The sequence below is a fragment of the Carassius carassius genome, chromosome 5, assembly GCF_963082965.1.
Source record: "Carassius carassius chromosome 5, fCarCar2.1, whole genome shotgun sequence".
In the NCBI taxonomy this organism is placed as follows: domain Eukaryota; kingdom Metazoa; phylum Chordata; class Actinopteri; order Cypriniformes; family Cyprinidae; genus Carassius; species Carassius carassius.
In genome coordinates, this window is record NC_081759.1 from 2,554,764 (window position 1) to 2,577,121 (window position 22,358).

The following is a 22,358-nucleotide window of genomic DNA, read 5'->3' on the forward strand; positions in this document are numbered from 1 at the left end:
TTAAATACATGAATAATTCAAATAATTACTCAGCTATCTTTGGATATACCTTTAAAGAGTATAATGAATTAAAAACATGATTAACATCAGAAAGGTTTTGTTAAATAATCTAATACAATGCATCATAAGCTTTAAAACAAATCAAAGCAAAAAATTAAAATACACGAATACCTTAATACCTATAAGATTCGAATGAAGAAATGGTTTTGAAATGCCAAATGACTTTAGTACAGTTGCAATGCGACTGCAGACACATGAACATTTGAGCAAAGTGGGCATTCCTGCTGATCACTTCCCAGGAATCCCAAGCAGCGAGGAACAATGTGCTGATGCAGGCGCAGCCGGTCACAATATTTGGCTTTAAGATGGACATAATGAAGACCACATCGCAAGCCGCCACAGACATCGCTTTGACACCACACTCTCCTCCTGGAAGAGCTTTTCAAGTTCAGTAGAGTACATCACCTTTTGAAATCCTCCTCTTTTATTTGGCTCACCTGTGTGTCCCATCAATCAGGCTCTCTGTCAGACAGGACGGGGTGAGATCATGTCTGAACCATGAACCTTGAAAGGGTAATATGTGCACAGGCAGGTGTTCGATCATAAACCTTCACAGGTTGTTTTACAAACTGGACTCTACAAGCGTACAGATCAGCTAAATGTATGCAGCCAAAAAGTGACGACAAATGAAACATCTTGTATTCATGAACAAAAACATCTAATGGGGATCAGCAACTATTAAGATAATTTACAACCACATGCACCATAAAAAATCCAACAAAGACCTTTAGTCAGCTGCAGCGATTACATCTTCCTGTACTTCATTTTACTGTAAAATGACTATAAAGGCAATTATTTAAACAACTTTACAGTTCAAATAATATATTTTGACAAAACGTTTTATTAAGTGGCAAACATCAGATTTCTGCCTAAAAAGTGATAATTTGTTATCACTTATAACAAATTATATTTTATATATATATATACACAGTACAGACCAAAAGTTTGGACACACCTTCTCTTTCAAAGAGTTTTCTTTATTTTCATGACTATGAAAATTGTAGAGTCACACTGAAGGCATCAAGGGCTATTTGACCAAGAAGGAGAGTGATGGGGTGCTGCGCCAGATGACCTGGCCTCCACAGTCACCGGACCTGAACCCAATCCAGATGGTTCAAAGCAAAAGGTGGCTACTTTGAAGAACCTACAATATGACATATTTTCAGTTGTTTCACACTTTTTTGTTATGTGTATAATTCCATATATAATTCCACATGTGTTAATTCATAGTTTTGATGCCTTCAGTGTGAATCTACAATTTTCATAGTCATGAAAATAAAGAAAACTCTTTGAATGAGAAGGTGTGTCCAAACTTTTGGGGTGTACTGTATATATATATATATATATATATACATATATATATATACACACACACACACACACACACACACACACACACACACACACACACACACACACACACAGTATATATAGCAAACAGGCTAAAAATGCTAGTTAACTCTCTAACAGTAGGTGGCACTTATGGAAAAGCAGAAATGCAACAAAGCAGTGCTATTTTATGTATCATATGGATATAAGTTGAAAAACAATGCCATTGGTACTTTTCTCTAGTCAGTTCACTTCAGGTTATTAATTTATATAACCAAATAAGAACTCTTTGGGTATGCAAAAACAACATGAATGGTCTATTTCAATGTTAGAACCGCATATTTAAGTGTATAAAAAGTGACAGATTTGCAGGTATGGTACTAACCAGGTGCAAATTTACAAGTTTCCAAAGACAAGTGATGTTTGCCCACATTCACGGCCAGTCTTTCAAAACAGTTCTATATCAAATCTGTTCACAAATTCATAGTTCATGATTTTTTTTTTTACATCAACTAATAAAAACTACATGTAAAAACTTGTTACATAAGCATGAAAATACATATTTATTATTGTTACAAGAAAAATAATCCATTTTTCAGGCTCTTCAGACATGACGGTCAAGTCCACAGCGGTGGTTTTAACTTAATTGCTAAAAAAGCTAAAAGCGGAATTATTTCATGTTTAAGGTCATTTCAAGTTCATTCAGTTTTAGATGTGCAAGAAAGTAATGAAATTTAAGTGGTTGGGTTGTAATTAACCAGTTTGTAATTTATAATTTCCATCAGTTTGACACATTCAAGTAATAAAACAGGAGGTTCTCATTACATTAAAAACTGATGCACTGCATCTCTGAGAACACAATGAGCTCAAAAGAGCCAAAACATTATCCACAGCAGTCATTTTACAAATATTTGAACTTTATACACAATTCATAATATTTGTTTTATCTTTATACAGTTTTGACCAAGTATGAGCAAGAACAAATGATAACAGACAACATTAAAAATATGATTTATGTTTTAAAGGTGCCTTTTTACAGTCTCAAGAGGGTGGGAATCATATTTGAATAGAAAAAATCCAAAAATATTTTTTTTTCCCCCCATCAAAGCCACAGTTTTCACAAAGGACCTATCAGTGAACAGTTCTTAAAATATTTTTTTTTACTTTTAACAATCTAAACAATCTTTTTCCACTGTAAAGAACCTTTTGTCATGGAAAATACCATAGACTGTATAAGAACATGGACGTAGTGTCCGTGACGTCACCCGTAGACTCCTGAAGTGTGTTTTTGAAGCCTAAAGTGTGTAGAGCGGGCCGTCGCCATCTTGGCAGCGCGTCACCGCGCGACTCTCCCGGACAATCAAAAATGGGCAAAAAGGCGGGAGCTACTTGCTCAAGCCACGCCCACCTAGCACGACGACAGTGTCAGCAGCGGCAATTCACAGGTCACTCAAGTGGCCACGCCCTTAATTATGCAGAACTTTAAGTCTTAATATAATTTAAACGGATGAGTTATAAAAAAATGTTACCCCCCTCACAGTTGTCATGAAGGGCAAAATTAGCTATTTAGACCAAAATCATTTTTTGCACCAGGCTGTAAACATGTTTTTTCCTGCTGTAAAGTTGGGCATTTTAACATGGGGAGTCTATGGGACTGACTCCCTTTTGCAGCCAGCCTCAAGCGGCCAGTTCGATGAATTGCAGTTTTAGTCACTTCCTTATTGGCCTCACGAGAGAGAGCGGGAGGTTGGGGCTCGGAAAATACCCATGGATCTTAAAGGTCCTTTACGGAACCATCAACACCAATCAACTGATTTTTAACAATGTATCAATAGTGATGACCATAATTTCTGTACCGGGGGGAGGGGAAAGGGGCGGGGCCAAACAAGAACAACATCATTACCACAAACTAGAGAGAGAGAGAGAGAGACAGAAACAACAGAGTGTTCCCTGTGTTCAGTAGTGATGAGTGGAGGTTAAGGACGTCTCTCTCTAAATTAATGTGTCACTCAAAGTGAACATTTAACAGCAAGCAGCAGCAGGATCATTTGGACAGAGACTCCAGCAGGACATGCAGACACATGCTGGGACACACTGAGTGAACTTAAACCACACTTAAAGAACCATTTACACAAAATGAGACTGTCACCCATCATCCTATGACAAGAAACACGCCGGGGGACGGACAACAAGAAAGAGGGACAGAATAAGGACAGAAAGGACAGTGGTGGATCTGTGATGACTTTTACTTCCAACCTGCCTGGAGAGAGACTGAAAGGATAAAGCAAAGAAAGAAAGTCGGGAACATCAGCACACTATCCTGGTAGGAGCTGTTTTTTTTTATTAGAAACACAATGAAGTCAAATGAATCATGTTCTCTGGCTTTCACCTTTATATTGTCATTCTACTACTTACAAAAACACTCTACAAATTAATAGACTGGCGCACAAATCATGCAATGAAAAGATTTCAAAACACAGATTCTATATTTCCAGGATTTGCAGAATAGCTTTATAGAAATGTGCATTATTTTGCATGATATTTTGTTACTTGCATTTCTTTTCTTTTTTTTTGAATGCCTGATTCCAGGTTCTCCATAATTGGGAAAGCCCTGACCATTAAAAAGCAAATACATTTACTTATTTAGCAAGCAATGGAATTTTCACATTTTGAGTAAACCTTTTAGACCTAAAATAACTACAACAACATTAGACACAGGACCGTACTTTTTATTTTCAAGAGCTTATGACATTCACTTTTATGTTAATCGCCCATAAAATCAGTCCAAAATATTTTTTGCATTTGTTGCATCTATGGGGAAATGAATACAAATTGATTCACTACTGATTAAAAGATCTTTTTTCTTTGGTACTTGTTTGTCATTCACTCTTAAAATGTTTTTTGGCAATGACAGTCCCATGAAGAACCTTTAATCTCCAGAGAACATTCCCATTCCATAAAAGGTTCGTGGCATCACTGCAAACCCCCACTTTTGAAATTTTTATAGTGTTATAGAACATCAAACTGAAATGAAAACAGGAGTAATTCCTAACCAATTCATCGCACATCATCACAGCAATCCCGTGAGCTGGATTTGTGCCCAAAAGACATGCTTTTGGTCTGAAAGTAAATACTATATTTGCATTTTCTAAGCAAATACCAGCACTCACAGGACAGAAAAAGAAAGGTACAGTTATTGAATACTGAAAACGATCCAAGAAAGCCAGAGAAATCAGAGCTGGAGACCGTGATGACATCAGCGGCTCAAGCAGGCAGTCCAATATGACATCATCACAGCCGGGTTCAAATTCTAATCGGATTTTAAATCCATGAAATCTAAGTCAGATTTTGAATGCATTTTTATGCATGACACTATGGAAGTGATTCTGGCAGTGCCCAATACAGCAAAACAGATCCATGTGCTGCTTTATTGGTGATGACACCAAAACACTGTCTAGAACACTGATCTGTGACTAGATCACAAAACTGAAGAAAAAAGAGAGCAAAAAGTCCAAGGTGTAAAATGTGCATTAGAACTTTAAATAACATTGTTATCACTTGCAATGCAATGTTTTCTCCTAGTTGGGATCATTAATATGGTAATTTTTAAATGACACAAGAGTTAATCATAATGCACAGATAGAGATTTTTAAACGTTAATGTGTTAAATGTGTTAAAAGTTTATATAAAATCAACAACTGTGAACACAGTGCAGAACTGTAAAACAGGGTTGGAAAAATCCTTATACCCAACAGACAGTGAATAGGTTTCCTGAACCAATGCCAAGACAAATGCACAAAAAAAAAAAACGCTCTAAAATAAGAGTTTAACACGCTTATGTAATTTTTTACGGATATATTATTCATCAAGGTTACGGACCTTTGCTGAGGGTCTTGAGCAATCGTGTTTATGTTCTGCTTGATTTAAATTTTTCTTTGATGACTCAAGGGTATGAATGTTTGTTTGTGCATCCAGTCCAAACCACAAGACACATGATTCAGACATTAAAAAATAAGTTAATAAAAAAATAAGCATTAAATAATGTAGCAAAAAGTGTTAAACTATACTGTCTCATCTATATCACCTCCCTGCGGCAGTACTATTGTTTTAGAGCTCTCTGTCCAATGTTTACTTCGGAAACAATCCCTGACACGAGTGGGAAGGAGATCTTCCTTACTAATGAACACAATGAGAAACATGGAGCGCTGAGTCTGTTGCTGTTGGAGACGGTCTGTACACACAACACACCAAACCAGGCACTGCGTGCGATCGATTCTCCCATCTGTGAATTAGAGCATTCCTGTGCAGGGGTGTAAATCTATGACGCAGTCATTCAATGACCAGAGAAAATAGAAAAAACTAAAAGCCCAGTTGACCTTAAAATTGCACCAAATGCATAAAATAAAATGCAATTTTTTACACTATAGTTAAAAAATGTGAGGTCAGTAAGATTTTTTTAATGCTTTTATTAAGCAAAAACACATTTCAAATGTTTCAAAACATTAATATTTCCAATAAATGCTGGTCTTTTGTATTTAATTAAATAATTTTATCCTTGTTAAAAGTCATATCAATTTATAATATTTCTATAACATTTTATTTATGCTCACCAAAAATGCATTTATTTGATCTAAAATACAGTAAAAAAAGTGAAATATTATGATTTAAAAATAACAGCTTTCTATTTTAATATGTTTTAAAGTGCAATTTATTCCTGTGATGCAAAGCTGTATTTTTTTAAGCATCATTACTCCAGTCTTCAGTGTCAAATGATCCTCCAGAAATCATTCTAATTTGCTGATCTGCAGCTCCAGAAAAATTTCTTATTATAAAAGTTCAAAGCAGTTGTGCTGCTTCATATTTTTGGTGGAAACCAATACATTTTTCCCTAAATAAATACTCCTACTTATAGTACAAATCCTTTTATCTCTTCATGTTCCAGCACAAAGACACATCTCAGAGAGCCATGAGTGTCCTCAATCTGAAGCGCTTTCTTCTGGCCCTCCTGACCATCACCCTGTCCAGACCTGACTCTGCTTCGCTTGGGTTCGCCGAGGAGTTTCAAAGCCGAGATGAAATTCTCGAAAGTGAGTTCATGTACGCCAGTCGTCCCAAACGTTCTGCTGACCCTCCCAGTGCCTCGGACCCTGACAAATGCTCCTACACCTTCATCGTGCCTCAGCGCAAGAACACAGGCGCCATCTGCGTGAACTCCAAAGAGCCGGAAGCTCTGCTGGAGAACCGCGTGAACAAGCAGGAGCTGGAGCTGCTGAACGGAGAGCTGCACAAGCAGCGGCGGCAGATCGAGACGCTGCAGCAGCTGGTGGAGGTGGACGGCGGCGTGGTCAACGAGGTCAAGCTGCTTCGCAAGGAGTCACGCAACATGAACGCCCGGGTCACGCAGCTCTACATGCAGCTGCTGCACGAGATCATCCGCAAGAGAGACAATGCACTCGAGGTTTCTCAGCTGGAGAACCGTGTGCTGAATCACACGTCAGAGATGCAGCAGTTAACCTCACGCTATCGGGATCTGGAGCACAAATATCAGCACCTTGCATCGCTTGCCAGCAATCAAAGCACAATTATAGTGCAGCTAGAAGAGCAATGCAGGAGAGGAGGGTTTGTTGGTGTTGGTGGACGTGGTGCTGGTGGAGGAGGAGGTGGAGTTGTACGTCAAACACAACCTTACCAGCCACCTGCAATCCTCCCGCAGCCTCCACAACATCGCCAGCCACCTCCGCCTCCGGTGCACCATTCCCCCGTGAGGCCTTTCCACCCGCCGACCTACACCCGCAACAACAACCAGATCACCAATGAAATCCAGAGCGACCAAAACGTCAAAGCAATGCCACCGGCTTTACCGACGGTGCCCCCTGAAACACACAGCTCCTCGACAGATAAACCCTCAGGTGAGTCTCTTCATCGTTTACTCACCCTCATGTTGTCCCAAACCCATACAACTTTGCATAGTCTTCCAAACATTCCAACCATTGTGCATCATCATGAAAATAGTCCTTAGAGGACAAAAATTTCCATGTTGTAAAACAGTCATAAAATATACTAAAAAAATTGTTTTTTTTCCACTTTCACAAGATATTTTTTATGAACATCTGTTCTGAACATATCTATCTATCTATCTATCTATTGTATCTATCTATCTATCTATTGTATCTATCTATTGTATCTATCTATCTATCTATCTAGGCTTTCAGTAGGCATATTTTTCTCCTCAAGGTCATTAAGAGTGAAATATTAAAACCGCAGTAAAAATACACAAACATTTGCTATTTTGCATTAGCGCAGACATAATGATGAGAAAAAAAGTCCCTTAGGATGCACAAGGGTTAATGAAACCTAATAGCTTTTCTTTCAATCGACTGAAGACATCCAAAATTTGAAGGCATCATAAAACAAATCAGAGAGGTGTAATCCAAAACTTGTGACGAGATACGATCACTTCATATGATGAAAAGATTTACTTTAAGGTTTTATATAAACACACATATGCAGAGCGCATCCCATATGGTAACCATGGAAACCTAAACAGGCGTGCCTAAATAAAACTAAATTAAAAACTCTTCATAATATAAAGTTATTATCTCTGTGTTTTGAAGATTATCCAAAGTCTTATGGGTTTGGAATGACATGAGGGTGGTCAATGATGAAAATGTTCATTTTTCAGTCAACCATCCTTTTAACATCGTGTAATAAAACACAACCATATGACTTTCTTTCTTATGTGGAACATAAATATATTTAAAAGAAAATGTGCTTTTTTTTAGTCCATTGAAGTTGAATGTTATTTTGGACTGGATTTCATTATAAAGGACATTACATAAAGGGCACAAAATGATGACAATATTAATTTTTAGATGAACCATCCCTCTAAATCAGCGTCATCACTGACTGGTTTATATAAAGACATACAGTATGAAGATACACATCGAGTTTCATCGATTGTAATTTCAAAACGGTGGTATTGTTTGATGATGTACATATAGCGCACGTCAAAAGTTTCGAAAAAGTGGAATTTTTTACAACATTAGCATAAATCCTCAAATTTGTGATGACTTTGCATTAATTTACAGCAAAAATAAATCCAGAAAACATCTTAAACCCTGATGAAATTAATCTTAAAGAAATAAATAATCTTAAATCAGTCTAAACTGGCTTTCTGGTCTGAAGTAGTATTGTCTGAGAAGCTAAACCAGCTAAGACCATCTTAAACCAGACCAAAATCTACCTATGTGCTGGTTTAAGCTGGTTATTTTCAACAGAGACTTTTTATTATATTTTTGGTGTACTAAATTAAATTGCTAATCAATCAATAACCAATAATGTCATGCACAATTTATGACATAAACAAAAAGACAGTATTGTTGCAATGATAGCTGCAAGTGACTTAAATCCATTAATGCAAGAAATAATAAGGATTTCTGCTTACACTGTCCAAAACTCCTCCTGGTCCATTTCCAAACATTACAAAGATGCTGTATGTTAAGCATATAGTTAAGTACACAGAGAAACATTAAGCACTGCCTAAATTACACAACGCACCTTCTGCAAAACATTATGTACACGCAACAGGATCAGGGTAAGTAACGAGAAACATCTAAACATGACGCAGCCAGCGATCTTCCTTTTCTTGCAGCGTTTCAGCAGATTTACAAGGTTAATTGTCTTTTGCACACCGAGTATGATAAATAAGTATGGATACGCCTAAATGGTTTGGTTACATCAGTGCTTCCAAAGAAAACAGCCTAAAAGTTCAGCTACGCAAGCCACACGTGGATTTCCCTGCTGTTGATCACTCGGAGCTTGGCCTCCGTCCCATTACAACAAAACAATTTGGCAACACATCCTCTGAACCAAGAGTGCACATTAATCTCGGGAGGAAAACCCTCAAACACATGAAGCTCTTTGAAGTCCTTAAATGGGGGATTCCAGACACCATTCAGCAGAGAAATCTGTGGTTTGACGGAAGGGTGTTGTTTACTATTCTGCTATATGGCAATTTCTTTGTGGTAACTGGGGATTGTTTGCTTTAAATGCGGCTGTATATGAAATGAAGTAATGACATGTTGACGGTAAATGGTTGTGATTATGTATCAATTCCTTTCCTGAAATCTCCCTCATAATATCACCAAAACACACATGCATTGTATATTATTAAAGCAGGTTAGAGTTAAAACATGGGATAAAAAAAGTGATTTTTATTTATTTATTTTTTATATATTTTTATCCTATGGCAGAAGTACGCTTCTTTACTATATCTACTGCAGTCCCCTGTTGTCTTTATAACATGCCATTAAATCACGCCTCTGAAAGTTATTAGCAAGATTTCTGCCCACTACAAACACTTGCAGCTTGCTAAAATGCTTTGTTTTAACAAATGTAATGCATCAGCTGATTTCACAGTTCTAATAAACATCCCACACTGCATCAGTAACACAACTTACTACTTGCTACTTTATCATATGCACTGCACATTTAGGCTTAGTTTCCACATGCAACAGATGAGTTATGCCATTTACAAATGCAAACATGCATTTTATATGATGATACGCAAAATATACATTACAAAATACCTTTGTTCCTTTTTTTAAGTCGCTTTGGATAAAAGCAGGAGCTAAGTGCATAAATGTAAAATATTTTTCATTTATCAGATGCTGCAGCATATGAAGAAATTTGAGGGTGAAAAAACTTCCAATGCAAATCATTTTGATAGATCAAAACTGGTCTGATGCTCAACCATGCTGCATAATATATAAAAAAGTAATTACACCTTAAAAGTAAAAAAAATTCGCCAAAGAGATTATATGTCCTGTTTATGCAATGCATTTAACATGTGAACACCAGCAAAAATTAGGTTTTGCATGACAACTTGCTCTAAATAAATGTTCTTATGCATAAAAAGAGAGATGATGAACAATCGTCTAAAACCTTATACAGAACACAGAAGGCGCTCTCAGAAAGATAATCTGATTTCAGAAGAGACTGTGAGTAGCTCTTACTCATGAGATGAGACGGCTCTTGCTCATTAATAGTCTGGAAAATGATCTGGTCACAAGCAGATTGATTCCAGTCGTACCCTTAGGAGATCCTAATGCTTGATTATTCAGCAGCAGACAGCAAGAAAACTGCTAATCTGAATTGAAATGTCAAAAACAGCAGTTACTGAAAAGGCAGAGACTAATGAGAACAAAAACTGTAACGAATCAAATTCGACTGAAGAGATTCCATTGTATTTTTCTACTAAATTTTGAGGGAGAATCAACAAGCATGACAAAAGGTGAAACTTCGATCAATGTTCTCTGAAAACGGCTGATTTATGCATGAACGTCTCGCTATAATCTGGTGATGAGTTTGTTTCTTCATGGGAACAGATTTGGAGAAATTTTGCATTACATCACTCGCTCACCAATGGATCCTCTGCAGTGAATGGGTGCCGTCAGAATGAGAGTCCAAACAGCTGATAAAAACATCACAACAATCCACAAGTAATCTCCATTATAATCCATCAGTTAATTGTATTGTGAAGCCAAAAGCTGCATGTTAGTGAGAAATAAACCCATCATTAAGACACACAACTTTAAATCATCGCTTCCAGCTAAAATATGAGTCCTCTTTCTATAATACTGCTGCGTCTGAATCAGGAGAGAAATCTGCACAGATCAAGCACAGTTTACAAGCCAAAACAGCTCTAAACAAATATGTGTTTGTGGATTCTGATGTGAAAGACAGCAGGGGAGGGACTTTTATACTGGAGGTAAAATTATTATGAATTATGGACTCATATTTTTTAAAGCGACATGTTAAAGTTTAAATGTTTAAATTTATTTCTAACTAACACACAGCTTATGGCTTCACAAGATGTTAACTGATGGACTGGAGTGGTGTGGATTTCTTGTGGATTATTGTGATGTGTTTTTATCAGCTGTTTGGACTCTCATTCTGACAGCACCCATTCACTGCAAAGGATGCATTGCTGAGTAAGTGATGCAATGCTACATTACTCCAAATCTGATGAAACAAACTCATCTACTTCTAGAACACATTTTTAGCACATTTTTGGATGAACTATTCCTTTAATCCATTTCAACACATTTTTTCACAGCTGCTTGTTTTTGTATAAATCATCCTGGCAATGCAGCTCACTCACTATCAGATGTCCTGCAATGCATCCATGGCAGACAAAACAAGCCTCTTTTGTGTAAATCTGAATGCAATCGGTGTCTGTTTTGTAAGAGGTGCAAATGCTGTGATCTTACTTCAACAGATGCCCTCATCCAAACATCTTACACCAAATTCATTAGCTTTCAAACGGAAACAAAAAAGAGTGCTTAACATTCCGACTTCTGGCAGAAAGACCCCGAAGAGGCCAGACAACATGGAAACAATAGCCTGAAGGATCCCGTCTGAGAACAGAGGTGTGATTTGGCTCTGAGACCGAAGCTTGTTTGCAAACTCATTAGTCTCCTTTACAGGGTTGCTGGAGGCAGGATGGGTTCAGTCAGTAGCAGAGCCGGTGTGATCGTTTTCTAGATGATTTTCCATCTCCTTAGGGCAGTCGGTATGTTGCCCAAAAAGGTGTGGAGAACATGCAGCTATAATGAAAACAGCATTGCCTCAAATGTTCTGCTGGAAACTACTGAGTCCAGATGAGAAAACAACATCTCTGCTACAATGGTTGCGTAATTGCATGGCATAACCGTATGAGGTCAGTGAGGACAAAAACTGCATGACAAACTTATTTTACAGGCTCATGCCTTCAATATGTTGAGTTAATTTGACATTTTTACACCTAAGAAACACTACAATCCGATAGTCATGACACACATCAAATTCAATGGACAGAAACAAACAGCTCTTGGAGGTCCTGACCAGGCATTGATCATCAATAAGTGACTCTCTTTCGCAATTCTGTTTTCTTAGAAAAGCAAACCTAATCATCGGCCCACAAAAACAGCTGGATTCATGGCTAGCGATGGTCCTATACGGAATAATCTAAAGCAGTTATAAACCACATCTAGGCTGATTTTGACATTAAATTCAGAGATGCTGTAGACAAAACCATGACTTCGATATTGCATGTGTTTGCTTTCCAAAACAGGGCCGTTCAAAGACTGTTTACAGGCTCTAGAGGAAGGACATGCCAACAGTGGCATGTATCTGGTGAAGCCGGAAAACACCAACAAACTGATGCAGGTCTGGTGTGACCAGAGACACGACCCCGGCGGCTGGACCGTCATACAGAGACGCATGGATGGGTCCGTCAACTTCTTCCGAAACTGGGAGACGTATAAGGTCAGAAAGAAGTTTATATTCAGATTTTGGGGTGAAATAACATCCAGTGTAACATGTTTACTTGGTTCAGCACAAATTAAGCTCCAAGTCATGTCACATGTCTTTACATAATACTTTATATGATACAGATTGTTTCAAAGCAGTTTCAGATGATTAAACTGGAAAACAAGAGTGTTAATGTTGCAAAGTTCTTCAATTATAAACTATCTTCAACAGTAAAGCAGTTCTAAAAACAATAGCTGCAATTATTCAGCTCAGTTTATAGTTCAATGTTGAGTCTTATGAAGCAAGTTTACAGTAGTTCAACTATAAAGAAGCTCTACAGCTCGATTCATTTTAGTGTCGATTCAACTCTAACATTTTGTTGATTTCCATACAAAATAATGTCAAAATATCCCTTAGCATTAACGACAACCAAATGGCAAAAAAAAAGGTATAGAAAAAAATTAGGAAATTTGACGACGGAAATAATAATTTTTAAAGCTGATAACATGAAGTAGTGTTTTAGTAAAACATACTGTAATAATTTTTTTTTACAACTTCAAAAAAACAAAACACATTTTAACAGTGTTATAAACAGGGGTGTGACAAGATCTCACAATATTAAAACGTGACGATATTTCTTGGAATACTGAAAATATGTATTTTATAAAATAGTCCATTAATCGAAAAGTTACTATTGGGTTAAATTTGAGTCATTTTAGTACATTTCGCAAACGAAATTGCTCGGAGATGCACAACAATTCTATTTGGAGCTATTCACTTTACCAAACCAATATGCAGATTTGAACGAAGAACTGTAGAACTGAATTGACATTCATTTCAAGATGATGTTGAAACATTTCAAAATGCACCTGCATTGTTTTGCAGTTTGTGATTTCTTAAAAATAGTGTAAAATCTCCTCTTGTTCTTGTGAACCCAGTGGTCTTGTCTTTTGAGCTAAGTGTATCATCATGCCCCTAGTGTAAGTCTATGAGGGAATGTATCCTGCAAATGAAGATGCTGTTATTATGTAAAAGTACGTCATCACTTAGCACTGATAAAACTGTATGCAACGCTTCAGATCTCAATCATTGGATAACAGCAGGAACTCCCCTAGACCTTCCCTTAGTCACAGTTAGTTAAAAGAAATGAGAGACACATTGTCCTGAAACCATGCCATGTGTGCATTCAGAGACTTCCATGACAAAATGTCTTAACCAGTCAGCCTCACAGCAAACTGCAGCTTTTTGTATTTTCTGAAATCATCCAGAACGTCACTTTCAAACGTCAAAGAAATTTGGTTATGCAAGATGGGTAAGTTTTTCAAACAAGGGCCAGGGTTTTCCACAAAAACACTGTCTGATGGAAACACTGTTGCCGTCATCAGTGCCCAGAACTGAAATCAGGACCAGAAGAGCCAATGTGAAGGGAAATGTCCCAATGACATTATAAATTCGGAAAAGCACATAAATGACAATTTTGAAATGCATTACATTTAAATTCCATTAAATAAAAAAAATTATATATTTTGTCTACATTTATTTTATAGTGCATTATACACATAAAATGTTGTAATGAAAAGAATAAAATTCCTTTGACATTAATGATCTCAACATGCCATGCCACTTTGAATTTGAATGCAAAATTAAATGTTGCACAAAGATTCTTTAAAATTACTTCATTGTGTTGCATGGAAAACTAACCACATTTAGGTTTGAAATGAATTGTGGCTGGGAGGAAATAATGACAGAATTGTATTGTCTGGTTGAACTATTTCTTTAAACAATGAGTAACACAACAGCCATCTGGAGTGAAAGTCTTAGCTGGTGATTTATCACATGCATTAGTAAGCTGTGTTCCCGTCTCCTCACGATACACTAGGTGTTCAGCTGGCTTGTCTGTGAAATAACGTGTCATTTCGGTCTGCCATCAGCTAGTTACATGCAGTATGTTCTCAGGTGTTTTAGATGCTGTGGTCAGACCTGCTTCCTCTGAATGAATAATGACTCCTAATGCTGAGACGGCTAAATACAAACTCATGTGTACGATATTACTGGAGTTCTGGCAGGATTCATGATCTGACAAAGAGTGTATAAAACAAGAATGAGCATGACCATTTAAGAATAAAAACTATACGCCACAAAAAACTTTGCATTTCACTGATTTCACCAGTAATCTTAAATATAAAATGTACATATATATATATATATATATATATATATATATATATATATATATATATATATATATATATATATATATATATATATATATATATATATAAAAATACATATTTTTTTTTTTTAAACATATAAAAACAAAAATAATATCATATCAGATATAACAATTACACACACACACACACACACGTTTGTTTTTGTGAAAAGTGTGTTCATCCCATAGGCGTAATGGTTTTTATACTGTACAAACTGTATATTCTATGGCCCTACACCAACCCTACACCTAACCCTAACCCTCACAGGAAACTTTGTGCATTTTTACTTTCTCAAAAAAACTCATTCTGTATGATTTATAAGCGTTTTGAAAAATGGGGACATGGGTTATGTCCTCATAAGTCACCCTCTCCTTGTAATACCTGTGTCATACCCATGTCATTATACAGAGTTGTGTCCTGATATAACACAAAAACAAGAGCACACACACACACACACACACACACACACACACATACACACACACACACACACACACACACACACACACAGACACACACACACACTTCCCCAAAATAAATGTATTTTGAGAGAGCTACACATAAAAATAGCTAAAACTAGCAGCAAATATGTCAGTGGCACTTCATGCATCACCAATTTCTTCAGCTATATTTTGTGTTGTAAATAAATTAGTGCAGTCAAAGGAATAATGGTGATTAATCATCCAGAATAAAAGGTTTTGTTTACATATTATGTGTGTGCGTACTTTGTATATTTATTATGCAATTACATACACACACATGCATGTATACATTTAATAAAAAATTTATGTTTAGATATAAAATATATTTAAAAAAGAAATTATAGGAATATAAATATAGAGCAATTAATCATTTGACAGGACTAAAAATATCTCATATTTTATAAATATATACAAAAACAAGACAACAGTGATATAGAATTATGTTTAAGGAGGTAACATTATATCCTACAATCTTAAAACTTTTTAACATGTGAACATGTGAAAACTTTTTGCAGTTTTTTAATGACAAGATTGCGACTGTTAGAGCCAATATTGTTCACCCTTCTGCTGATATGTCTTCTTTCTCTGTGTGCTCCTTTGTTTTTAATCAGTTTGAGCCAGTGTCTCTTGCTTGTTTAAAAGACATCATCGACAAAATGAATCCATCTGTTTGTCCCACAGACATAATTTCCCCAGATTTCCTAAAAAAGGTTTTTGAAATCCTTGGCCCTAAAATACTAATGATTGTAAATAGTAGTCTCATTCATGGAGTTGTACCCCTACATTTTAAACACACAATAGTGGAACCACTGATGAAAAACCCCAACCTGGATTCATCGGTTCTTGCTAATTTTAGGCCCATTTCAAAACCCCCGTTTCTTTCCAAAATATTGGAAAAAGTTGTTTTTAAACAATTACTGTCCTTTCTAGACTCGCATGGTTTGCAAGAAATGTATCAATCTGGTTTTAAATCACTTCACAGCACAGAAACGTCCCTGTTAAAAGTTTATAATGATTTATTATTGGCCACTGACACAGGTAACCATGCTGTTCTTATGCTGTTAGATCTTACTGCTGCTTTTGACACCATTGATCACAATATACTGATCTCTTGTCTTGAGCATTGTGTTGGTGTAAAGGGTGCCGCGTTACAATGGTTTAGATCTTATCTGGGTGAAAGAACTTTCTTGGTACGTTTTATTCTTATTTTATCTCTTGTATGTGGAGTCCCTCAGGGTTCCATTCTTGGACCCATTTTATTTTCTTTATATATATATTACCTTTAGGGTCCATATTTAGGAAACATGGCATCTCGTTTCACTGTTATGCAGATGACTCGCAACTCTATCTGCCTTTGAAATGAAACAATGCAAACTCTATAGCACCTTTGTTGAGATGTCTTGAGGATATTAAAGCCTGGATGGCCTCCAACTTCTTAAAGTTCAATGAAGATAAAACTGAAATCATTTTGTTTCGACCTGGTGGTACCATCAATACCCCTGATGTAGATCTTGGCGACCTAAAGTCATATGTGAAGCCCGTTGTAAAAAAACTAGGTGTTTTAATGGACAGTGACTTTAAACTAGATAAACAGATTAATTTGGTAGTTAAATCGTGTTTTTATCAGTTAAGGCAATTATCTAAAGTCAAGTCATTTGTATCTTTTACTGATTTTGAGAAGGTCATCCATGCTTTTATATCATCCCGCCTGGACTATTGTAATAGTCTCTATGTAGGCATTGGTGAGGCATCTCTAACACGTTTGCAGAGGGTACAAAAGGCGGCTGCACGTTTATTAACAGGGACACGCAAACAAGACCACATTACACCTATATTAGCTTCCCTTCACTGGCTGCCAATTCGTTTTAGAATTGATTTCAAGATTTTACTTTTAGTTTTTAAATCATTAAATAACACTGCTCCTAAATACCTCTCAGATCTATTACAGCCATATGCTCCATCCAGAGTACTTAGGTCTGCTGGGCAACTGCTTTTAGTCTCCCCCAATGCAATATTAAAGAGCAGAGGTGACCGTGCCTTTGCAGTAGCGGCCCCGAAACTCTGGAATAATTTACCTTTGTACATTAGGCAGGCACCTTCACTTGCTGTTTTTAAATTACATTTAAAAACATATTTGTATAGTACAGCATATAACAGTATGAGAGTTACCTGTTAGGAGTTCTTTTTAAGTGTGTGTTATAAATCATTATTGTATTTTTTGCATATTTTATTGTTTTTATTTATTTTATTCTTATTCTTTTTAGTTTTACTGTTTATTTTATATTGTATGTACAGCACTTTGGTGAACACCTGCTGTTTTAAAAAGGTGCTCTATAAATAAACTTTGACTGACTAAACTTTGACATTCACTGCAGTGGACATCATGCATCAGATGGTTAAATAATTGTACAATATATAAATATATATAAATATATATATATATATATATATATATATATATATATATATATATATATATATATATATATATATATATATGTGTGTGTGTGTGTGTGTGTGTGTGTGTGTGTGTGTGTGTGTGTGTGTGTGTGTATATATATATATATATATATATATATATATATATATATATATATGTGTGTGTGTGTGTGTGTGTGTGTATGTGTAGTATTATTTTGAGCTGGAACTGTTTGATTAACAATCTCTTTTTGTCTTTTCTTAGCAAGGATTTGGGAACATTGATGGTGAATACTGGCTTGGTTTGGAGAACATCTACTGGCTGACCAATCAGGGCAACTATAAGCTGCTGGCGACGCTGGAGGACTGGTCAGGGAGGAAGACGTTTGCAGAATACGCCAGTTTCCGACTGGAGACGGAGGCGGATTTCTACAGGCTGCGGGTGGGCCGTTACCATGGAAACGCCGGGGATTCACTCACCTGGCACAATGGGAAACAGTTCACAACGCTGGACAGAGATCACGACGCGTACACAGGTATCAAACAAGCACTGATCGAGCACCACAACCGATTGCTTTACACAGGTTAACTGTCCAATAGGGGCTTTAAAATTGACAGGTTTTGCATTGTTGAGCTCGCATTATTATTGCATCGTCGCATCATCCCAAATATTATCGCATATTTTCGATAAATATTATCGCATGTTTCCATCATCCCAAAATCAAAGGATGTTTTGTTTTTTAGTGTTTGGGTTAAATAATGTCGTTATGTAGTTAACACAATGTAGTTAACACAATTTTCACATTTTATTCTAAAACATAAAATACATCAGTAACAGAGTTATTATGCACTGATTTAAAAAAAAAAAATGTGTTTGTGTTGCTTTAAAATAAAATAAAAAGTCAACTCAAATGTCCAAGTTGTCTCTTAGTACAACTTAATGTTTAAGTTTTAATGCAGCAATATTTTAGTCGCATTCTTGAAAACGATTGCAAATCAAACTTTACAATTTTAAATAAAGATTAAAAATGTTGTCGGAAACTTAACAATGGTGACATTGAAGACATGTGAACATGTGTTTAATAGCCTACGTTCAGCTATAAACCTTTGGTGATTTTATTAACTTTAGGCTTCAATATTCATGGTGGGTTCATTTGTAACGATTATCTTGCATGAATCAAACCTTTATTTATTATTTTCTGCCTTATTCCAAAAGCCAGTGAAAAATAGTGCAAGTAGAGAGTTCACACTAAAAATTCCAAAAAGAAAAAGTGCACTTTCAAATACCATGATGATGCAGTTAATTAACCGAAAAAATGAAGTGTGGAATGTTGGCAGTGTTGGGAGTAACAGCGTTTAAGTATAACGGCGTTACTATCAGAGTTTAATTTTCAGTAACGGAGTAATCTAATTAATTACTTTTCCCATCGTTGCAATGCCGTTATCTTTACTGAGAATGTAAAGTGTCGCGTTACTACAATTTGTTTGAATAAAGCGCGAGGTGTCATGCTTTGGCTAGTGGCTGCACATCAGCTGCCTGACACATTGCAAATCCGATGATGATTGGCTGGGTGGGCGGTGCCCTGCTCACGCTGTCTGACTGCACGCTCTGACAACCACTAAACACAAGATGGCGTCAGCGATAATGGCGTTCTCGAACTGGAAGTACCGGGAATTAAAGGCGAGAATGTTTCTGTAACATGCACGCTATGCCCAGGAAAAAAGACTTTATCCACGTCTGCCTCAAGCAACTCAAATCTTATGAACCACCTCACATCAACACATGCTAACATGTTACTGTACTGAATATTTAATACTGTGTTCAAACCAGACGCGACTTGCGCGAATATATCGCGCTATTTGCGCGTAGTTGCACGCTTGAACATTTTTTGCTCTAGTTGCGTCTGGTGTGAATGCACCATAAAAGTTGGAAAGTGTTCGGTTTATTGTGCAGTAACTTTAGACCTAATTTACAGTTAGAGATTTGCACTAATGGCCAGGTTTCCCTTTGTTTCTTTTTACCCAAGTTTAAATTTGTTTGTCTTAATTTTGTACTATTTTCAATATTTATTTTATATATGTTTTATTTCTATGCATATCATATGGCAGGCTGCAATCTAATGAGTTCAAATAAATACAACATTTTCTAAAATACTTAGTGTTTTTATTATTCAATCAGTTAATATAAACATCTTATATATTAAAGATGTTATAGGACGTAATAGCATTATAGAACATAAAAAATAACGTCACAGTTCCTTTGCTGAGTAACTAATTACTTTTACAATGTGGTAACTGAGTTACTAACTCAGTTACATTACAACTGTAACTAATTACTTTTTTAAAGTAAGATGACCAACACGGAATGTTGGATGCTTTATGCACTCAAAAGTTGCAGATTTAATTATATAGTGGAGGGGGCGGGGCTATCAGACTCCGATGATGAATGACACACTACACGGTTGAGCACAAAGTGCATAAGTGCATAGTGTGCCATTTGAAATGCAACTAAAGTTCAATTACTCAAAAACCTAATTTCCTCTCATACAGGAAACTGTGCCCACTATCAGAAGGGTGGCTGGTGGTACAACGCTTGCGCCCACTCCAACCTGAACGGCGTGTGGTACCGCGGTGGCCATTACCGCAGCCGGTACCAGGATGGAGTTTACTGGGCCGAGTTCCGCGGAGGATCGTATTCCTTGAAGAAGGTCACTATGATGATCCGACCAAATCCCAACACTTTCCATTAGAATACCACGTGAAGGAAAACGCAAGTCTAATGCATCATAACTGTAAAAAGTGCAATGTTAATGTTTTTTTTTTTTTTGTTAATTATTGTTTACTTTGTTATAAATTCATAATATGCAGTCAAACATATGCAAATCCAGAAATAAGAAAGTGCAATGACTTCATGAAGGAGACACACAACTCACGTCGTCTTGGGAGTCTTCAATGGTGTCCTGGGGTTGTGGACACTGAAGACCAAGTGAAAACACTAGAAAAACTTCTACAAACCTGGCAACTCAGGTTCCACATGATTTGGAAGCTGAACAACATCGTGTGCATCCTTACAAGTGTACTTCCAATGGTCTGTATGTTTATACGACCTGATCTTAACAGGCATCCAGTCAACTTGTTCTCACTGTAAGAAGTCTAACTTTGAAGAACTGTTATTTTAAGTTTACATTAGTGCTATAGAACATGACCTGACCATGTACTAACTGAGGCATTTTACCCGTTTCTATTGACTTACAATACAGGATACGCTACAATTGTGCCCAGGATTTATGGACATCTAAAACAGTATTTTTATGAAAATATTTGACCTCTGTCATAATTTAGAGGTAAATGTAGCCTAGTCATTGTCTATGCACCTATTTACTAGATAAATGTAGCTTAGGAGACTTGAATTGGTACAGTACATTGCAATTGTGCCTTGACTACATAGGATTTTTCATGCAAAAAAATACATTCCTGTTGCCATTCAGAGGTAAATCTAGCCTAGTCAGTGTGTATGCATCTATTTTATTACTCATTTGTAATTTAAAATGCCTGATTGGGTTCAATGAACACATTTAAACCACAAAAGCAAAGCTTCTGCAAAAATCACAAATGCAAAGCATGTCTGACTTGTATATTATTGTTATAGTGCAACAATGTGCTCTGCATTCATATGTCCATGAATGATTTCACTCTGGTCCTTTAGACTGAGTGCCGTTTTGAAACCATTTGTATATAGAAACTGTTAGTGAGTGTTTTTGTCATGCAAAGTATGGCTGTGTTGTGTACTTACAGAATTTTCCAATAAATTATGTACAGCTAAGACAGAGTAAAGATGATTTCTTTTGTGTTCAGCTGCAAAAAACACACAAGTGTTGCCCTATAGACTACAATAGATTATAAACACAAAAGACCGATAGTGATGGGAAGTTCGGATCTTTAAATCTCGTTCAGCAAAATGAACAAATCTTTTTTCTGAGTCATTTCATTCATTTTTATCAAATTTAATTAAAATCTTATGTGTTACTTCCCTAACATGTCTACTAGTAGCCTACTTACGCAAACGTTGATCACACGTTATTATTGAGTTATTATTATTATCATCATCACCATTATTAGAATTATTTACTCTTACAGTTACTGTGTTTCTGGTCTCAAAATGTAGCTTTTTGCTTCTTATAGTTTATAAATGTGTGAATTTCTGTCATGATGGCTATTTTCCATACACTGAATGTTGCAACAAAGGTAATAAAGAGTTGGTTATTACTATTATTATTATCATTAAGTCTCTTTCCGGCTCAGACTGCATTGACTGAAACAGGTGAACTACTAGACTAATTCCAGTACTCTATCACTCCGAGACGACTCGTTCTTCCCGAGTCACATTAAAGATTTGTTCAAAACGAACCTCTATGTTTTCACTTGTACAAGCAACTCAAGGCTCTAAAGGGCCTTACGGGAAACTCTGAGCGCAAGAGAACAGACCCAAACCTTTGCTGCTCAAACATCAATCATTATAAATGAAAACTGTGTCATTAACATTAGTTTCCAATTGATGAAATTC

At 36.4% G+C, this 22,358-nt stretch overlaps 2 protein-coding genes across 5 annotated transcripts in view; one reads left to right on the forward strand and one right to left on the reverse strand.

Moving 5' to 3' along the window:
• Positions 1 to 22,358, reverse strand: part of LOC132140610 (ras-specific guanine nucleotide-releasing factor RalGPS1-like) — a 134,402-nt gene that overhangs the window by 51,325 nt on the left and 60,719 nt on the right. The gene's annotated exons all lie outside the window — the stretch shown is intronic.
• LOC132140608 (angiopoietin-related protein 2-like) lies at positions 3,326 to 21,617 on the forward strand. Its single transcript, XM_059549424.1, has 5 exons — positions 3,326 to 3,712; positions 6,332 to 7,298; positions 12,503 to 12,696; positions 18,060 to 18,330; positions 20,345 to 21,617. Exons 2-5 carry the CDS (start codon positions 6,356 to 6,358, stop codon positions 20,542 to 20,544), a joined length of 1,608 nt encoding a protein of 535 aa, XP_059405407.1. The 5' UTR covers positions 3,326 to 3,712; positions 6,332 to 6,355; the 3' UTR covers positions 20,545 to 21,617.

Bases quoted from the DNA above. Each gene is read 5' to 3' on its own strand.
- LOC132140608 (XM_059549424.1), top strand. From the start codon at position 6,356: ATGAGTGTCCTCAATCTGAAGCGCTTTCTTCTGGCCCTCCTGACCATC. The intron at 7,299-12,502 runs GTGAGTCTCTTC...TTTCCAAAACAG, and splicing joins CTCGACAGATAAACCCTCAG to GGCCGTTCAAAGACTGTTTA. The intron at 12,697-18,059 runs GTCAGAAAGAAG...GTCTTTTCTTAG, and splicing joins GAAACTGGGAGACGTATAAG to CAAGGATTTGGGAACATTGA.